Below are 18039 nucleotides of genomic sequence, written 5' to 3' on the forward strand. Positions count from 1 at the left end.
GGGTGTGGGGGTGGGGACAGGCTGGGGTGGGGTGGGGAGGGAAAAAAATATATTTTAAAAAATATTTTTAAAATAATTTTTAAATTTTTTAAAAATATTTTTAAATTTAAAAAGATGGAGGAAAAAAAGGATACTTTTTATTTTTTTAAATTTTATAAAAATATTTTAAAATTATTTTTAATTTATTTTTAAAATTTAAAAATGATTTTAAATCAAAATAGATGGAGGAAAAAAAGAACCCTTTTTAATATTTTTAAAAATTTTAAAAATATTTTTAAATTTTTAAAATTATTCTTTAAATTAATCTAAAAATTTTTTAAAATATTTTTAAATTTAAAAAGATGGAGGAAAAAAAAAGGACCTTTTTGTCCCCCATTCACACCCCCAGGCGAGTGGCTACGCTCTTTTTGTCCTAGTCACTATTTCAATGCCACAGAGGCAAGGTCAGCGGTTAAAGGGTGCAAAATGTTGTTTTTGATAAGTTCAAGGGTACAGATGACAAACATGTAAGTAAATGGTTTAACTTAATAAAAATGACATATTACAGATGTCCAGAAGGTCATTTTGCCAATCTCAAAATTAAAATTAAATGATTATTCCACGTTTAATTATAAATACTCAATGTTTCATACATAATGCATTGAATGGAGTAATATGTATCGAATTTCAATGTTTAATCATTGCCTTGATCACTGCACTTTAAAAGACATATATGGATAAATATGCAAAATACATCTCTATTTGTTGATTTCTTAATTAATGTGTCGGGTCCATAGAGGTAAACTAACATTAAAATGGAGGGAGTAGTATAGTTTCTACCAAAGGAGGTTCCTAGCCCAATGGTAGCTTTTCCCCCGATTATTTTCATGACTTGAATCTGTAATCTCTTGACCACATGATAATAATTTTACCAGTTACTTCAAGACTTTCCTGATATACGTGAATGATTAAACGGACAAAAAAAGGAGGTGTCGTTGGAGATATCTCAGACAGCACCCCAAGTTGCCGCAAACAGGTGGGTCTGAAAAGTGAAATGCCTCGTTGGTCTAAAGATTTCATTAGTTGTTCTTCCTTAGCTCTTTGTTGGTTTACTCCTTTTGGGTAGGGGGCAGACATTTGTATGTGTTATTTCACGTGCAAGTTGCTAAGCAATTGTAATTTAGTATCGCAGCTAATTATTGTGGGTCACTTGTCCGAGAAATATTTGTTAAAAACACAAAATATTTAGATGCCAAGGCAAATTAATGGCATTTCTGTCACCAAAATCTTAACCCATGTTTAGTTTATTTCTTATTCTTGTCGATCAAAGGTGTCTTTATGTACAAAGAATTTTATTATTCTGGGGTCAGACTTTTCTATAATAACGTCGCTTGTTTATATGCTATTTGGTTGTCATAGCAAGTTGTTGTTGTAGTGAAAATATAATACATCCAACATAATATGAAAGTCAATTCTAAAAGTTAAACTTGATCGTTATAATGAAATGTTATTATTATAGAGAAGTCTTGACTGCATAAACTTTTTTTTTGTTATACCATCCTCATCCTATGCTCTTTTTGTTAAACGGATATCTGTTAAATGGCCCCAAAAGATTTCATATAAGAAACTGATATAGTGGAACAAATGTACTGTTAAAATCAATAGAGCGGACAGACCATCACATGATTATGAAAGTGTTGGTAAAATAAGTAGCTAATAATTAATTATCCTAAACAAATCATTTGGTGATTTTTAGCACCTGCAGGTGCAAACATATCCAGAAAGTAAGAACGGAGAACATTGTAGTAGCGATCTATTCACCTCATAGGCAAAACACGATTAGTAATTTAAATAGAATAAAAGGTAAAGTCATAATTAAAACAGACACATTTATGACTGTTAGGAAAAGGAAAACCAAGAAAGTCTCTTCACACAAAGTCTATTAACACGTTGAGGAAATCTCAATAAATCTACTCAACAGTACAAGAACCCAAACCTATTAAATCCAGAATGTCAAACTCTTCTCACATGTGGCATGCTTCTAGCTCAAGACTGGAATTACAAACACAAGACGAACCTAGTCATTTCGGAACATCCGATAAAATTGGAAGGATACTGAGAAAATTAGCTTAGTCCTTGCGCAAAGATTACATCACACAAATCGAGAAATGGTCCAGAGAATCTTAAAGTACTCATTAGCATGATCATGACGCCGCGTAGATATGTTATTTTATACTAGTATTATTTTAACTTAGCATTTGTGCACTAGAGTTCATGGATGGATGAGTCTGGCATGATCTGATAGAACTTGAATTATAATTCATTGGCCCTGGTGATGACATTGCTGTTGAAAATCCAGAACCCATTGGCCTATTATTAACCGCAGCTTGCTCTAAAGATTGAAGTTGCTTCTTTAGAAACTTAACATAATGGACAGCCTCATCTAACATAGAAGCAGTGTCCATTTTGGTTCCTCCAGGGACTAATCTTTGCAAAATCCTTATCCTTTCGCTTATTCGTTCCCTCCTATGCCGCGCTGCTACGCTCTGTGGATCCTTCGATATCTTGACATTCTTTCTTTTGGGTGGCTTCACTGATTCAGGGTCAATATGAATCGGCTGCATCATCGCCATACGGAAAATCATCTCCCTCATAACCTCCATAGAGTTTCTCTTTTGTAAACATGAATATTCATTTCCGCTACCATGAGTCGATGCAATAATTTCATCGATCGATGAAAGAATTGGCACCGCGGGCTCTTCAATCGGATTGCCCATGAATGAGAAATTAGAGGGAGGAGAAGTCATTAGGTAATTAGAGTTATGGACTGGTGGTTGCAAGGGTATCATTTCAATATTGCTGCTGGAGAATCCAAGTTCTAGTGATTGAGCAATATCTTGTAAATCCATGATTTGCTTGTAACTTGTAAGGTAGAAAAAAAGAAGTGATATGTAGAAATATGGGAATGAAAATGGGCTAAAAGGATTCAGAGGATACAACCATGAGAAATGTTCCTTTGAGCACAGCATGTAATTGTCAGTGCTATGTGCATATATATATGACAAGTTGTGACCTACTCCTATGTTTTTATATTACCTAAATCCTTACTATATTCCAAAGAATACGCAATGATACAGACCACTCTGCTATTTTAAAAATTTTCTTTATAGCATAAACGTTTCAAGTACATAAGTACTAGCATTTTATGATAATTTCACAGTTACAAAAGCTTGAGCCATAGTGTCAATATGAAATCAGGAAGATTAACTCCATACATATTCTCAAGATTAATACTAGTACACAAAATTCTTTATGTAAATATAAAAGGGGAATGCGTTTGAGTAAAGGTGCATGAACCAGAAAGTGAAGCCATCACTAAGAGTTAAAACAGAGGTATGGTCCTGGGGATGAAAAACTAGCTAGATTTGCCTTTAGAAAAATTAACTTGAAAAAACTCAAAGGGTAACCCCACAACACATGACATCTGTCAGAAGGATAACAACTCTGGTTTCAGACGTGGGGTAGTCAAGAAAGATGACCTTACCTGTAAAGTAGGCCATCTTTTTTTTTCTTTCATCCTAATTTCTACATTGAGGCATTGATCTAGAGGCATGGTGGACGTCCAGATATGGTTTCTTAAGGGTATCTCCAATAACACTCTATTTTGCTCTCTAAATTTTACATTTGAAGAAAAAAATAGAGAAAATCAACGCCGACTATCCTCTAAATCACACTCTAAACTCTACATTTGGAGAAATGAATAGTGTTTCTTCTAAGTTGGAGATGCACCATTCATCCTCGTTATTTTACTTTTTTTTTTTTTATTATTATTATATTATATAATATTTTTAATAAAACATAAAATTTGAAGCCAAAAAAATTAAAAGAAAAAGGGAAAAAAAATTGATGCTGAGGTGGCATGACACGTGGCACCTACCTCATCCAACTGTCACGCCACATGGCTCTCACCTTGCTATGATGGAGAAGTATTAAAAAGATAGATATTTTTGATAACTTTGTTAACGGCAGAGATATATTTGACCCTGTAGTATAACCAAAGGTAAACTTAATCAATTGATCAAAGTAGAATGGTAACTTTGACCCTTTTTCCATTCTTTAAATGTTTAATTGCCGATATAATAATTAAAACAAACTATGAAATCATGACAAGTTAAAATTTACGAACTTCAAATTTTGACTATACTTAACCAATTGATCAACGTAGAATGGTAACTTTGATCCTTTTGCCATTCTTTAAATGTTTAATTGCCGATATAATAATTAAGAAGTATGAAAACAACACAAGTTAAAATTTACGAACTTCAAATTTTGACTATGCTTCCGGCGGAAGGGACAGAAGGATAGCATGCATCCTGTTATACAACTAGCTATGTTAGTGCAATATAATGATACTTCCATGGCACGCATCTCGATCTCGATTTAGGAAGTTCTTGAGAAGTTTACTTAGTTGGACCAACCCTCTGCTCCTCAAAAGTTCAGAAAAAATGACTTGTTTTGAAGCAAACATGGAAAATATCAGATGGTCTGACTATTTTAAGTTACGTACATCATTAAAATGCTGGCCCAAACTCAGCTTACAAGTTACGGCTCTTCTGAAATATTCTGATTTGCTTGCTGGATCAGAACACCACAGGAAGCAATGTCACATAGTACTGGGGGAAAACTTTCATTTTCTTGAACCAAAATCACTCCACTATATTTTTGTACAAAATCATCTAATATCTTAGAAAGTCCCTAAACTATTTTTCATAATAAAAAGCAACTCACCTTTATCTAAGTACTTCCTTCGTTTCAAAAAGAATCACCTATTTTGACTTGATACAAAATTTAAGAAAAATAAAGAAGACTTTTGAATCTTATAGCCTTAAATGAAAGTTGTGTCAAATGTATCAAAATATCCTTTAATCTTATGGCCTTAAACATGCCACGTGAAAAGTTGTGTCAAATGTATCAGTTAATGTCACTAGTCACTAGGGGCTTACGATGATACTTGAGCAAAGTTAACCGACTTTTTTGTTACAAATTAGTTTAAGAACTTTATAAGTAGGTAAGTTGAATGACTTTTTTTTGTTACAAATAATAATCTAATGCCTTTAGCACAATAAAAAGTGAGTGTTAAATGTTCATACGTGTGACCCCTTGTCATCAAACTTCCAATTTGAACCATTTTACTGATTAATGACGCTATATATACATATACAAAACAAGCAAATATCATTCTAAAGCATGTATTTGTAAAATTAAAGAAGATGATCTATAAATATTGAGATCTCACCAAAAAAGAAATGCTCAGAGGAATGAATGCAGAGAAGGAAATGAGAAATGAGAATGGGGCCTGCGCACTTAGTTTTGGATTCAGCAATAGCTTATATTTTAGGGTAAATTATTCTATAAGGATGACCTCTGCAACTATATCATAAAATCCTAATTCCTTTAATATGGCAGAGATCAGTAGCAGTCAATTATTTCATCAACATTACATAAAAAGCCACCCAGTTTTCCTTATAAGCTTTAGTTGGAATTGATAAAAGTCCCTAACCCCATATTCTTCTTGGTTATGACAGTACTCCCATCAAATCAGCCAATGAGTCCAATACCCTACCAATCTAATATTATGTCATAGGAAAATGTCTACATATTCCAATAATTGTACTGGGTAGGACGCATCTCTCTAAAGATTTAAATATATTTCATCAGCAATATTAGATAATATATACAATAGTAACAAAAGTAAAGTATTGTTCTGCAAGTTGTCCCAAAGATAACTTATTTTTTTCGTTTATTTTCCCCCTCCCAAAAGCAAACTTCTAAATATGTAGCCATCTCATTAAATGTGAACTAATTACAGGGTTTTTAAAAGAATCTTGATGAAATGAAGAACCCACAGCCAACAATTACGCCTCAATACTAAATAAATTGAGATCGATTATATGATACTGTACTATAATTATCACTATTTGTGTCTCTAGCTCTTCTCTCTCTATATATATCAAGAATTAAATAATATTAAAAGGATATGATCATATATATGCATGTATGTGATTATATTAATCTAGAAGGATCGAAGGGTGCTACGACTATACTATATAAAATATGAAATTTGATATATGTTGGATGCCAGTCTCATGATTGATGATATTTATAATTTATTGTAAAGCAGGAAGGAGTATGCGTAGCGTCATGATCCCTCTAAACCGACAATGGACTACTCACCTTTACAAAATTTTGAAGGAAAAAAAAGGCACTTTTACAAATTCCTATTCACTACATAAAGCTTTGATTTGAGTCACAGGATCTAATTTCAGTATTAATTTGTTTTAGAAACCTTCATTACGGTTAACCTCATGATGGTTAATGGATTATGTAATAATAATGTATATGTATAGGAGTATGTGTTAAGCTCCATGTCAGAGTCTTTTTAAGTTAGTGAGGAGTACAAAGGTAGCACTTCTCCTCTAGGTGAAGTGTTGATTTAGTATTAACGAATATGGTTTTAAAATTTTTCCAATTACAAATTATATTTGTGGAGCTCTCAAGTCTCTCAACATATAAAAACTGGTTGTACTCTTAAATTATATTATAAATAATAACGAAGCATGCAACCAGCGCCCATGGCCTAATGGATAAGGCGCTTGACTTCTAATCAAGCGATTGTGGGTTCGAGTCCCACTGGGCGTGTGATACTTTTTTTGGGCACTTTTAGCCTCATTTGTCCGAATTTCTCCTTTTGCACTTTTTAGCCTCATTTGTCCGAATTTCTTTAGTGACAACCAGTAATACGTCTATAACATCAAGTTGTATTTGGCTGTTATTTTACTTAAAACTAATTTTTTTTCAATTTTTTAAGAATAAATTTATTTAATTGAAGATCTTTGAATTTCAATTCTACTCAGCCAGCGTTGCCCAGGCAGTGTGATTAAAATTTGCTGGCCTTTTGGCATTCCAATTGGAAGCCCGAAACTGGGTCAAATGTTGAATAAGTGGTGAAATCACAAAACCATGACATGGTTTCTTTTTTCATGACTAAGGTGTTGCCACTGATTATTTGGAAGGAAAAACAACAGAAATCCCGACAGTTTAAAACTTAATTAATTACATAACATTTCGACATTTTGCATAATTACTAAAAATCTCTATTTTGGATTTGGTGAAATACATAATTAGCTCTTGATACATCCAATGAAATATGCATTTTTTCCTTTATAAAGATATATAATTAGGTCCCGATACATTTTTTTTATTTTGGATCTGTCGAGATACATATATAATTAGCTCCCAATACATTGTTTACAATTGTGGGTCCGCCAAAATACATAAGTAGCTCCTCGATTATCCAACGACCCATCGAAATGCATATTTAGCTCTTCGATACATCCAACACGATACATAATTAGTTAATTTTTGTTTTTATAATTACTTTATAAGAGTGAAAATTTGTATAAGTATGAAAGTCAAAGTGTATATTTATGTTGTTTTTTTCTATTTGGAAACAATGGTGGTCATGGCGTCCATCCTTGCATATCCTATATCTATTGGGCCTGACACTAACAAAAGTTGCGATGAATGCAAGGTTTTCTTTAGACTCTCAACAATATTGTCTTCAAAGGGATTGACCAAGATATTTGCCCAAACAGATTCTGAACTTCTACCTTCAATCCTATGTGTATGAGCAAACAACTAAAGAGATAGTCAGTGAAAAACTCGTTGTTGGACAATAAAATTTCAAGATCGAAAAATAAATAATTCGAGACAAGAGAAATATTGCAACAATCAATTTTATTGATTTCAATGCGATTGTTACAATCTCTATGAATCTGGACTTGAGGGACTTGATCTTGACTTGTGCTTGAATTCAAGGGCTCTTGAGCTTGTTCTTGAATCTCGATGAATCTTGATCTTGAATCTTGATGAACTTGCTTTAACTGCTTTAGAGAAATTACGGAGTTTGACCCACGAGCTTTCTCTTGCTGGAGTCCTTTTCTAAATTATGAAAGTTGTGGAAAAGGGAGAGTCATGATGAAGATGGACTTCCTTTGACCAATCAGATTTGAGTGACGTGTCTCCTTTTATCGGTTTTGGTTTCATGGGTCTGCTGCATCATTTTGACATGTGGCATGATCCTATTTAATCCTTTCCTTGACTTGGCATGCCACGTCATTTGACGTGTGACGCTTATTTGGGCCTCTAGAATATGACAATATTTTGGGCTTAGCAAAGTGAGCTCATCATTTGTAGCCCAAATTAATGGGCTAGCCCAATAAAAATTAAATTTGAATTAAATCCATATATGTTTGGACTCAAATAATTAATCCAACTATATTAATCCGTAATATTTATTTGTGACTAATATATTTTGAATTTAATATAATCCGAATTTCGTACGAATTTAAATTTAATAAAATTGATTGTACACACTAGTCTTACTACTGTGAGATTGCTTCAGAAATTAGAAAAGCAAACAAGGTTTCTCAGCAACAGGTCATTAATTTTACAAGCTATGTGGGACTTCCTAGATAAGTTAGAGCCTCGCTACCAAAAAAAAAAGAAGATGAATTAGCTATGATTGCATCACATATCTATGGCTAAATAGCTCGTAGCTAAGAGAAATTTTTCAATGATCTGTCGCTAAATAGGACTAGTAACGAATAATGAGAGTTGACGTCACTCAAATTTAATTTTCACCGACCTTGAGAATATAGAGCTATAGCAAGCTAGTATTTAATTTCTTACGCGTTTCTGATATTCAAATGTAGCCGATTAGATGTTGGTATACCTATGGGGTCTTGAGAGGGTTCATCCCCTCAGCAAAAAATTTACACTATGAGGGTTCAAGTTAAAAAATAAAGAAAATTATGTCAAGAGATAATCGATCTAGAAACACACAATGGGAGTGGGGGTTATTGCCATTGAGTGCCTAGGGAGAAGACGATAAACTAATTGAAATGTCTAGTGCAATTTTTTTATTCTAATTTTCATTAAGAAAGTCATTTCCTCATTTTTAAAGAACTTGTTTTCATAGAGAAAATGTCTTCGGAAAGTTTTAATCAATCAAACATTTTCATTTGTACCAGGCAAACACACCCTTGGTCTAACTTAAAGCAAATCAACGTGATATTCGTTCTGAACAATTAAAAATGTCTCGATAGGACATTAGGAATCAAAATGTTATTCCTTTCACATGTATTGCCAAACGAGAGACGTCTATAGAACACGTAAATCATTATTATTTTCGTTAAAGAAGGTTAAGTTGTGAGTAATACTAATATCATGTTTCTAATTCACTGCTTTCAAATGCTAGTAGATGTCAAATTTAGCTATGTGATAAAAGTGGCATTGGATTATTGTGCCAAACAATCGAGCATAGAAGTATTTTCAAAATAGAAAACTGAAATTTCTAAATATCGTACCACACTATATTGTATTGCCCACCCCTAGCCACATGCGAGCCCGGAGTTTAAAGAGCAAATTTTTTAACTAAAAATTTCGAAGGGGCATATCAAAATGAAATAACAAAACGGATAAGGCAAATACAGATGTTTACCTTATCCACTAAAAAGTTTACAGTGTTAGTCACTGTCACGATCCGAGCCGAGACACTAGCCGTGACGAGCATCCTGAACCATAATGATTCAAACACTCTTCTACGTCTGGTAATCATGCACAATACTCGAATAATAAAGAAAGAAATGCGGAAATGAAATAAACGGAATCATGCATGGTCATATTCTGAAATCTGTTTGATAGAACGGAAATAAGTTTTCAACATTTGAACATCGTCTCTTTCAGTCTGCGAAATCTCTACTACATACGACATCAATAAACTATCTGAATCTAGGACAAGGCCCCAGTAGACCCAAACCAAATTAAATAACAATTAGCGGAAAAACATTAGGCCTTCTGGAATAGAGAAGGCTCACCAACTGACTCTTTACTTCTGTTTGAAAACTCTACGGCTTAGCAGGACCTCTAGATTGTGCTTCAGACCCTGAAATATAGGGGTCAATACAATTGTACTGGTACGCAGAGAGATTCTAAAACAACAATTTTTATTCAATATAGGTGAGAGCAGTTTAGAAAACAGTTCAAAAATATACATATGCTAAGAAAACACATGGGCATATTTAAAAGACTTTGAACAATTATCTGAACTCCATGACACACTCTTTATTTTTACTGTTATGCTAGGTGGTATACCCTACAACTTTGAAATTCCATGGGCTATATGGAATATGCCCTTAACTCAGCAGCCAAGCCCCCAACCCGAGTTTGCCGCAAAGGTTGGAGTCTCTGTCTCTGATACGCCACGGGGCACTAGGATAGCGTATAATCCCTCTAGGGGATGAAATGAACCCGTATCGTCAAAATACGGTTTTGGGCTAGGAGTTCTTGAACTCAAGCCTTCTTCAGGCAACCACCTAACCCTCTTTAAGCCCATTTTTAGCTCTTTAAAACATGTATTCTCTGAAATCAAAATCTTAAAACTCTATTTCTACTATGACATACATTTTTATATGGTATCGTCATACCATTGACTTGCAAGTCGTATCTCTGGGCCATTCATAGCATATTATAATCTCTTCTTTCAAAACATGAAGTTTGGGACTACCATATCAATCAATAAATTCAAAAGGACTCTTACTTTAAACTCATGTGAACACATGCATGAAACTCTCTTTTCAACCTTTCAACAACATGTGGTGGTCATGAAATTTGTGTCAAATCATGAAATTCTTTTAGCAATTCTCTTAACATTTAACATCAAATAAACCGTCCCCTCTTAAGTTCAAAATCATAATCAAGTCATAAACCAAAAATCAAGCCATTCATATCATGCTTTCTCAAAATGCAATCGAGTATTTCATAACACACATAGAAACAAGCAGCTTAACAACAAGAGAGGGACGCTTATAGGCTTATGCTCTCAATTCAATCTTCAAATCTCAATTTCATACATACATATATAAGATTTCAAATCAAATTTGGGGAAAAAGCCTCAAGACCAAAATAATAGTATCATTAAAGCATTCATAATGCAAGATTGAAAACATAATTTCAAAACCCCTTTAAAATTTTCTGATTTCTAGAACTTTAAATCTTATTCAATGTGTTTTCAACAAGCCCATGTAGTTTAGGAAAACCTCACGTACCTTAGATTACTTAGGAGAAAGAGCGAGGCCCGAATCTTGATCAAGTTCTTGATACTCTTGACTTCTAAAGATGAGTTTCTTGATCTTTGTGGAAAACCTAGGGTCTTGATTAAAGAGAGAAGTAGTTTTCTGATATATTCTGCCCTAGTGACACCTTAATTTCATGTTATGGCATAGTTATGATGATGAAGAACTTTAAATCTTATTCAATGTATTTTCAACAAGCCCATGTAGTTTAGGAAAACCTCACGTACCTTAAATTACTTAGGAGAAAGAGCGGGGCCCGAATCTTGACCATGTTCTTGATACTCTTGACTTCTAAAGATGAGTTTCTTGATCTTTGTGGAAAACCTAGGGTCTTGATTAAAGAGAGAAGTAGTTTCCTGATATATTCTTCCCTAATGACACCTTAATTTCGTGTTATGGCATAATTATGATGAGGAAAAAAGACTTATTTGCCCTCCTTAAGGCCTTTTATTTAAAATAATTCGCGAACTGGGCACCGACACGACCCGATGCGACGCGTCAAGATTGCATCGGTTCACTGTTTCATCGACGCAGCGTGCCGACTCTGCATCGGGCTACTGTTTTCAATATCCAAACACCCTTCTAACGATGCTCGAAAATTTTGAAACTTACTCGAGATGTACTACTAACTTCCCCGATCATGAAACAACTTAAAGATCAGCTTTCCAGGGTCGGAAAGGTTGAAAATAAAATCATCAAAGGTTAGGAGCTCAAAATGTGACTAAGTCCTCTTGACACTTAGAAAATTTTTTAGGAGATCGATCCTCCAAGCATACCACGAAGTGACATTAGGTCGATAAAATTACGGGGTGTTACAGTCACATGGTAAAGTGCAAAGTAAAATCGTGATTTTACCTTAAAAGATAAAAGAAGCCACTTACCTTATCTATTGATAGAATATTGACTTTTTAAAATGCAAGGTATACCTTGTCCTTTGACTAAAAAAGTAGGGAATAAATTTTTCGCGGGAAAGAGTGTTTGCAATATGGGACTTACCGCTGACAAGAAAGGGAATAAATTCTCTTTTGCTGGCTAATTTTACGTCGAATATGGACTCTCACCTTGTAAGATAGGATCTCATATTCACCTTGTTAGGTAGGATCCCATATTTTATCTTTTAATAGCATCAAAATTCATGGCGCTATATAAAAAGTGTATGTGTAGGTTCTTTTATTTGCATCAATTCAAAAAAAAAATTGTCAAAGTTCGTAACTCAAAATATTTGTTGAACCTCAATTATTCATTTCTTACTTTAAGATGAATGATAATAATGTAAAAGTAAATTTACATTTGGGTTGTGACGTTTTGCATAATAGGGATTCAATGCGATATAGTCGACTTTCTATAGTATTTCAATCGTTTTCTTTATCTCTCAAATATGATTGTTTGAAAAGGTTGTTTAGGAATAAAATGGGTATTACTAATCCGGAAGATGATGTGGTTATTCTGATCGAAATTCGAATTATTTTACGTCCAACGGACAACCAATATTTGGTGAAACTCCTATTTGGAATGATGATTCTTTATCTTTATTTCTTCGTACAGTTGAATTTTTTTGGTAATTGCCTTAATCTACAAACACTTGACATCACTACTAGAAAACATTAAACTTCCAACGGCAAATGTAGTCGGAATGTAGTCGAAAATTAAGGTATTTTCGACTACTTTTCGACTACTTTTCGACTACTTGTGGTAGTTGGAATATAGCTTGTCGAAAAATAATTTCCTACTACTGTATTCGGATATTTCTGACTACTTTAGTCGGAAATGAAGTCGGATGTTTAATAAATATTTATTTAATAATTATAAAATTTTTTACTACTGTAGTCGAAAATTTAATAAATATTTATTTAATAATTATAAATATTTCGACTACTGTAGTCAGAAATTTAATAAATATGTATTTAATAATTTTAATTATTCCGAATACCGTAGTTGGAACTTTAATAAATAATTATTTAACAATTTTAATTATTTTGACTACCATTGTCGGAAATTTAATAAATAATTAGTTAATTATTTTAATTATTCCGACTACCGTAGTCGGAATTTAATAAATAATTATTTAATAATTTTTATTATTCCGATCACTGTAGTCAGAAATGTAATAAATAAATATTTAATAATTTTAATTATTTGAACTACCGTAGTCAGAAATTTAATAAATAATTATCTAATAATTTTAATTATTTTGACTATTGTAGTAAAAAATTTAATAAATAATTATTTAATAAATATTATATTACATTAGCTTACACTGCTTTCAGATTATAAATAATAACTAATGTATTTTTCACAATAGGATCAAACACGACAAAAAATTATAAATACAACCACTTTAAACCATTCAAAACAAACATCAAATCAAATAGTTTAAACATCTAAATGTCACAACCAAAAATAAGAACAATAACTACAATCTAACTATCATCAGATTCATTATCTTCCTCGTCATGAAATAGTTGCAGCATGTGCTTCTTAACCAACTCCTCCAATTTATCAAATTTAGCAAACCTAGCATCGTTAGCTGCACATTTCTGCGTCAATTCCACAATTTGATTTTTCATCGCTTTCATTTCTTCCACAGTTTGCAAAGTAGAAGAGGAACTGAGAAACAACGGAGTACTCGAGGATTGGAGAACTCCTGTCCCGTAGGTTCTACCTTTCTTTGAACCAACTACCACAGTTGTCCACATGTTATTCATCTCTTCAGGTGATGGTTGGACGATGGTACCATCCTCTGAAGTAAGTTGGGTTTGACGCCATTCTTCTATGTTTTTTTGAAATTCTTCCTGAAAAAAAAATTATTTGTCAGTACGTAAACAAGCAAAGTTGAGTAATAATAAAACAATGTATGTAAAAGTTATTATCTTATATATGCAATCCTAGCACGCGGTTCGACCCAATCTCCTATTGTACCGTCCTTGTTTTTATTCCTATGCGTCTCTTCGTAGACCTCAAGATAAGGGCGCTCTTTTCCCCCATTTTCATATTCCTGCAAAATTAGATGAATATGACAATGGTGCTAATCATGATTATGACAATGGTGTTAATGGTGCTGAACTAAGTCTAGATGATCCTACCAATGGTGCTGAGTCATAAAATAAGATTAGTTTCCAAAGGTTACTAACAGGTTGGGGGTATTAATTTAATTGAAAAAAGTTGGTATGGTAAGGTAAGTATTAAATTACAAAGCAATATTCATACCAAAAGTTGACTAATAAATTTAAAAAAAATTGAAGTGAATGAGTCTAGAAGAGAACGTCACTATAGTTGATTACCAAAACACCAAAAGAAAGAAAAACAAGTCCATTTTTTAGTAGAAAAAAGCTGTCATGAATCTCCACTCCATACTATAACTCTTCCTCTTATTATCATCATCATCTTTGCTACTCCACACTTAGTTCTTGAAGATTTTTTTTTCACTTTTCATACCAAAAGTGAGCCCATTTACTGCAACAACAGCAGCATCTGCAGTTAAGGCAACAGTGACCCAGACAAGATAAAGGTCGAGATAAACTTAAGAGCCCAAGCTCAGGTCTTTATATGACAATTAATAACAATGAAATATTAGCTGACTAATATCTATTAGAAACTGAAAGGTGACTATTGAAAATTTTGAGTAAGCAAATAGAGTAGCTAATATGAGATTAATTCAATACAATATGCTCGGTTACTAAAATTTTAAACTTATTATATATACGTTGTTGCATAAAACTAAAAGAGTACAATTTCAATAAAATGGAAAAAGGAAAATAAATCAAATATATATGATAATTGTAACATTGTAGCCAGCAATTGTATTACCAGTAACTTTGAAGTTGGGTCAGCTCCAACAGTAAGAGGATCATCCATGCATCATCGACAAACATCAAAATGAGGTAACCCAATTAATTGTTGGTTCTATTAGCTTGCATTGTGTTATTCGCACTGAACTTGGGTTTAATTATTTGATCCACTGAGTTTGTCGATCATGTATGTAGAATTGAAGAGTTACGAGAGTAGTTAGTTAAAATTAATTACTCTTTTGCATGCATGCAAACAAATCAAGCAAGCTGCATTGCTTACTATAATCTGGAGCTACATACAAGTTATGTTGAGCTTCTTAGAAGAAAAAAAAAGCACACAGAATTTTCATTAAATTGATAGCATATAATCTGCAGTACTTCTAGAACCTTACGAGGTGCAATATTTGCATCAACAAATATGACAAAAATGTTTTTCTACTCTACTTTGAAAAGTTAACTTTAACTATATATGATCCAAGAATCCGTCAAGTATATACTAGGAAATAGGCGAAAGGTTTTTTCTTCCAACTTACATGAGGTATTTATAGGATATTTTTCGTCATTTCATAGTGTAAATAGTTATGTTAAATCATTTCCTCATACTCAGACAACTTGGACCAATAATATTTGGTACTATTTAAATCCTTGTCATTTTGATTCTGCATGTGATGAATGGTGGATGTAGACCAACTGTCTTGTTGTTTTATAGGAAATTAGTAGCTTTTGCTAATTCCATATATGTAAAATAATAAAATTCAAGTAAATATCTATAAATATTTGAATGTGAATCTAATTAATTATTGTATTATATATTAATTAGATCAAGGATTTAAAGTATGAAGAAATTATCTTAAAGAAAGTATACAACAAGCTGAAGTGATTAAGAATGTTAAAGAACAAGTTAAACTACAAAAGGATTCGATTTTTTAGGGGTTATTTAAAGATTTTCCTGTTTTTATATGCTACATTTGGCTAAAAACTTACACGCATCGGCTGTATATATCAAACTACACCCCTACGCCTTGTTTTACCTAAGACAACGCCACACCAACCACTGTCTTATACTAAGAGTGTTACAATAAATACTTTGCTCATTACTTCCAATTAAGTCATCACCTCTCTAACTAAACCACTAATTCTCTTCTTCTTACTTTCTAAAACCATTAGGCAGTGTGATACAAGATCAAGTTCACAACAAAAGAAACAAGCAACAACAAGAGTAACAAGATGTCAACAAGATGAACAAGCAACAACAAGAGTAAAAAGATGTCAACAACAATGCTAGTGAATCGAAATAGGCCACACACGACTTCACTAGACTTCAAGATGAACAGCAAGAAGAAGATAACAGCAATAGTGAATCGAAAGAGCCCCATACGGCTTCACTATGTCATGGTTTAGAACATTAAAATAAACCAAATAAATCAAAGATTTAAGATAATATTACCCGTCTTCGTCGGTGGGTAGTGAAACTCATCAAACCTCCTGTGTGCAATGAGCCACCCGTTTGAGACGCTCTATTTGCCTTTGCCCGTTCCCTCCTCGCCCTAAATTCTGGAGTATCCCATTTTTCCAAGAACTGATCCCACACATCAGCATTCAGCCAACTAATTTTTTTCAAGTTCTTTCGGGCCTCATATAAGTGTTCTTTGATCCGTAGAGCTGCTTTGAACTTGAAAATGCGTTGTATTTCATTTTCATGACAAGAACTCCATGCACACTTTGTCTGCAAAATAGTTTAATATAAAGTCATGAAATGAGTTGACGGATACAAAGGTAAATTCATCATTGATATCATAATGAAATGTTAAATTCTTTGATTTGGATTATACAATAAACTGGTTCCACATAAGAACTCTGGCGTCGAGTGTAATCTCGTTCCAACTACCCCACGGCTTCGTGTAAAATGGTTTAATTGCTTCTATAATCATATGTCCACCGCTACACGCGGGAATGAATATATAATAAAATTATATTAAATTATCTTATATTTCAAAAAATTTAAAAATTACGAAAAAACATAAGGTTTACTTACCCATTACCACCATCAGGGGCGATAATTAGCCTACCGCTGCCGTCATATTCTACTACCTCTTTAAATTTTGGAGTCTGGGAAGCAGGTGTTGTGGCATTAGACGCTGTAGCACTATTAATGGATGGCGATGTTGATGTGCTAGCACCTCCAATTCTCAATCCAGAAAGGCTAGGTGTGGATGATGTTGAAGGTACAGATGAAGGGCTACTATACAGACTATTGTGGGGAGAAGAGGGCTGGAACTGGTGGGGTAGTGGGGGCATGAAAAATGTATTTGGTAGTGAAATATTTGCCCTTGGTGGAGGAATAATATTTGTAGTAGCTGGTGGAAGAGTTGTGGTAACAGATGGTGGTGGTGGTGCTGTATATTGACCTGCGGGAAGGTTATTAGTTCCTTTCTTACCTTTCTTACGCTGTCCATTACCATGAACTTTTGATGCTATTGATTTTCTTTATTAAGCACCTGGAAAAAACAGAACCACAATATAACAACAAAAACAACTGATTCAGAAAATGAGTTACAAATATATAATTACTCATACAGGAGTTAACGATAGCAAACAATAGACATCAAGAGATCAAAGCACCGTCAAAGAGTTGGAGTATGAAAAACAAGGTTGTGAACTCATTAGCTGTACATAAGGACTGGTTATACAGTGCAAGTTCAACCACTGACTCTTCACATATAAAGGTAACAAATTCAACTTGCTGATGTAGAATAAGTACCTTTCACTAATACCCACACTGATGCAGGACTGGAGAAAAATGGAACTTTTAACAGTCCAAATTGCAGAACAAGCATACATTACTAGTGACAATAACTCCTTGCTTTGACTTCTCAACTTAAAAATGGCAGGGTTGGATCCCACTGTAGAGATATATTATAGATACAGAAAAACTCTAGCACAAATGATAGTTTCAAGTAAGTCATTTTTACCCTGTATAGAAGGAGGAAGCAGTCTGATTCCAGATGATATAGATAGAAAAAGCATACAGATGAGTGCAGTGTAATAAGAAAATAGCAAAAAACAGCAACTAAAAT

The 18039-nt window shown here is 33.4% G+C and overlaps 1 protein-coding gene and 2 non-coding genes across 3 annotated transcripts; 2 read left to right on the forward strand and 1 right to left on the reverse strand.

Moving 5' to 3' along the window:
- Nucleotides 1–1881: 1881 nt before the first annotated feature.
- LOC107861395 (transcription factor HEC1) lies at nt 1882–3035 on the reverse strand. The gene has a single exon (XM_016706731.2). It carries the CDS (start codon nt 3006–3008, stop codon nt 2226–2228), a length of 783 nt encoding a protein of 260 aa, XP_016562217.2. The 5' UTR covers nt 3009–3035; the 3' UTR covers nt 1882–2225.
- Nucleotides 2060–2162, forward strand: LOC124896347. The gene has a single exon (XR_007052706.1). It is a non-coding gene; the product is annotated as a U6 spliceosomal RNA (small nuclear RNA).
- Nucleotides 3036–6605: 3570 nt separating the features above from the next.
- Nucleotides 6606–6678, forward strand: TRNAR-UCU. The gene has a single exon. It is a non-coding gene; the product is annotated as a tRNA-Arg (tRNA).
- Nucleotides 6679–18039: the final 11361 nt, after the last annotated feature.

The sequence above is a fragment of the Capsicum annuum genome, chromosome 2 (genome assembly GCF_002878395.1).
Source record: "Capsicum annuum cultivar UCD-10X-F1 chromosome 2, UCD10Xv1.1, whole genome shotgun sequence".
Classification (NCBI taxonomy): Eukaryota; Viridiplantae; Streptophyta; class Magnoliopsida; order Solanales; family Solanaceae; genus Capsicum; species Capsicum annuum.

Bases quoted from the DNA above. Each gene is read 5' to 3' on its own strand.
- LOC107861395 (XM_016706731.2), bottom strand. From the start codon at position 3,008: ATGCTGTGCTCAAAGGAACATTTCTCATGGTTGTATCCTCTGAATCCT.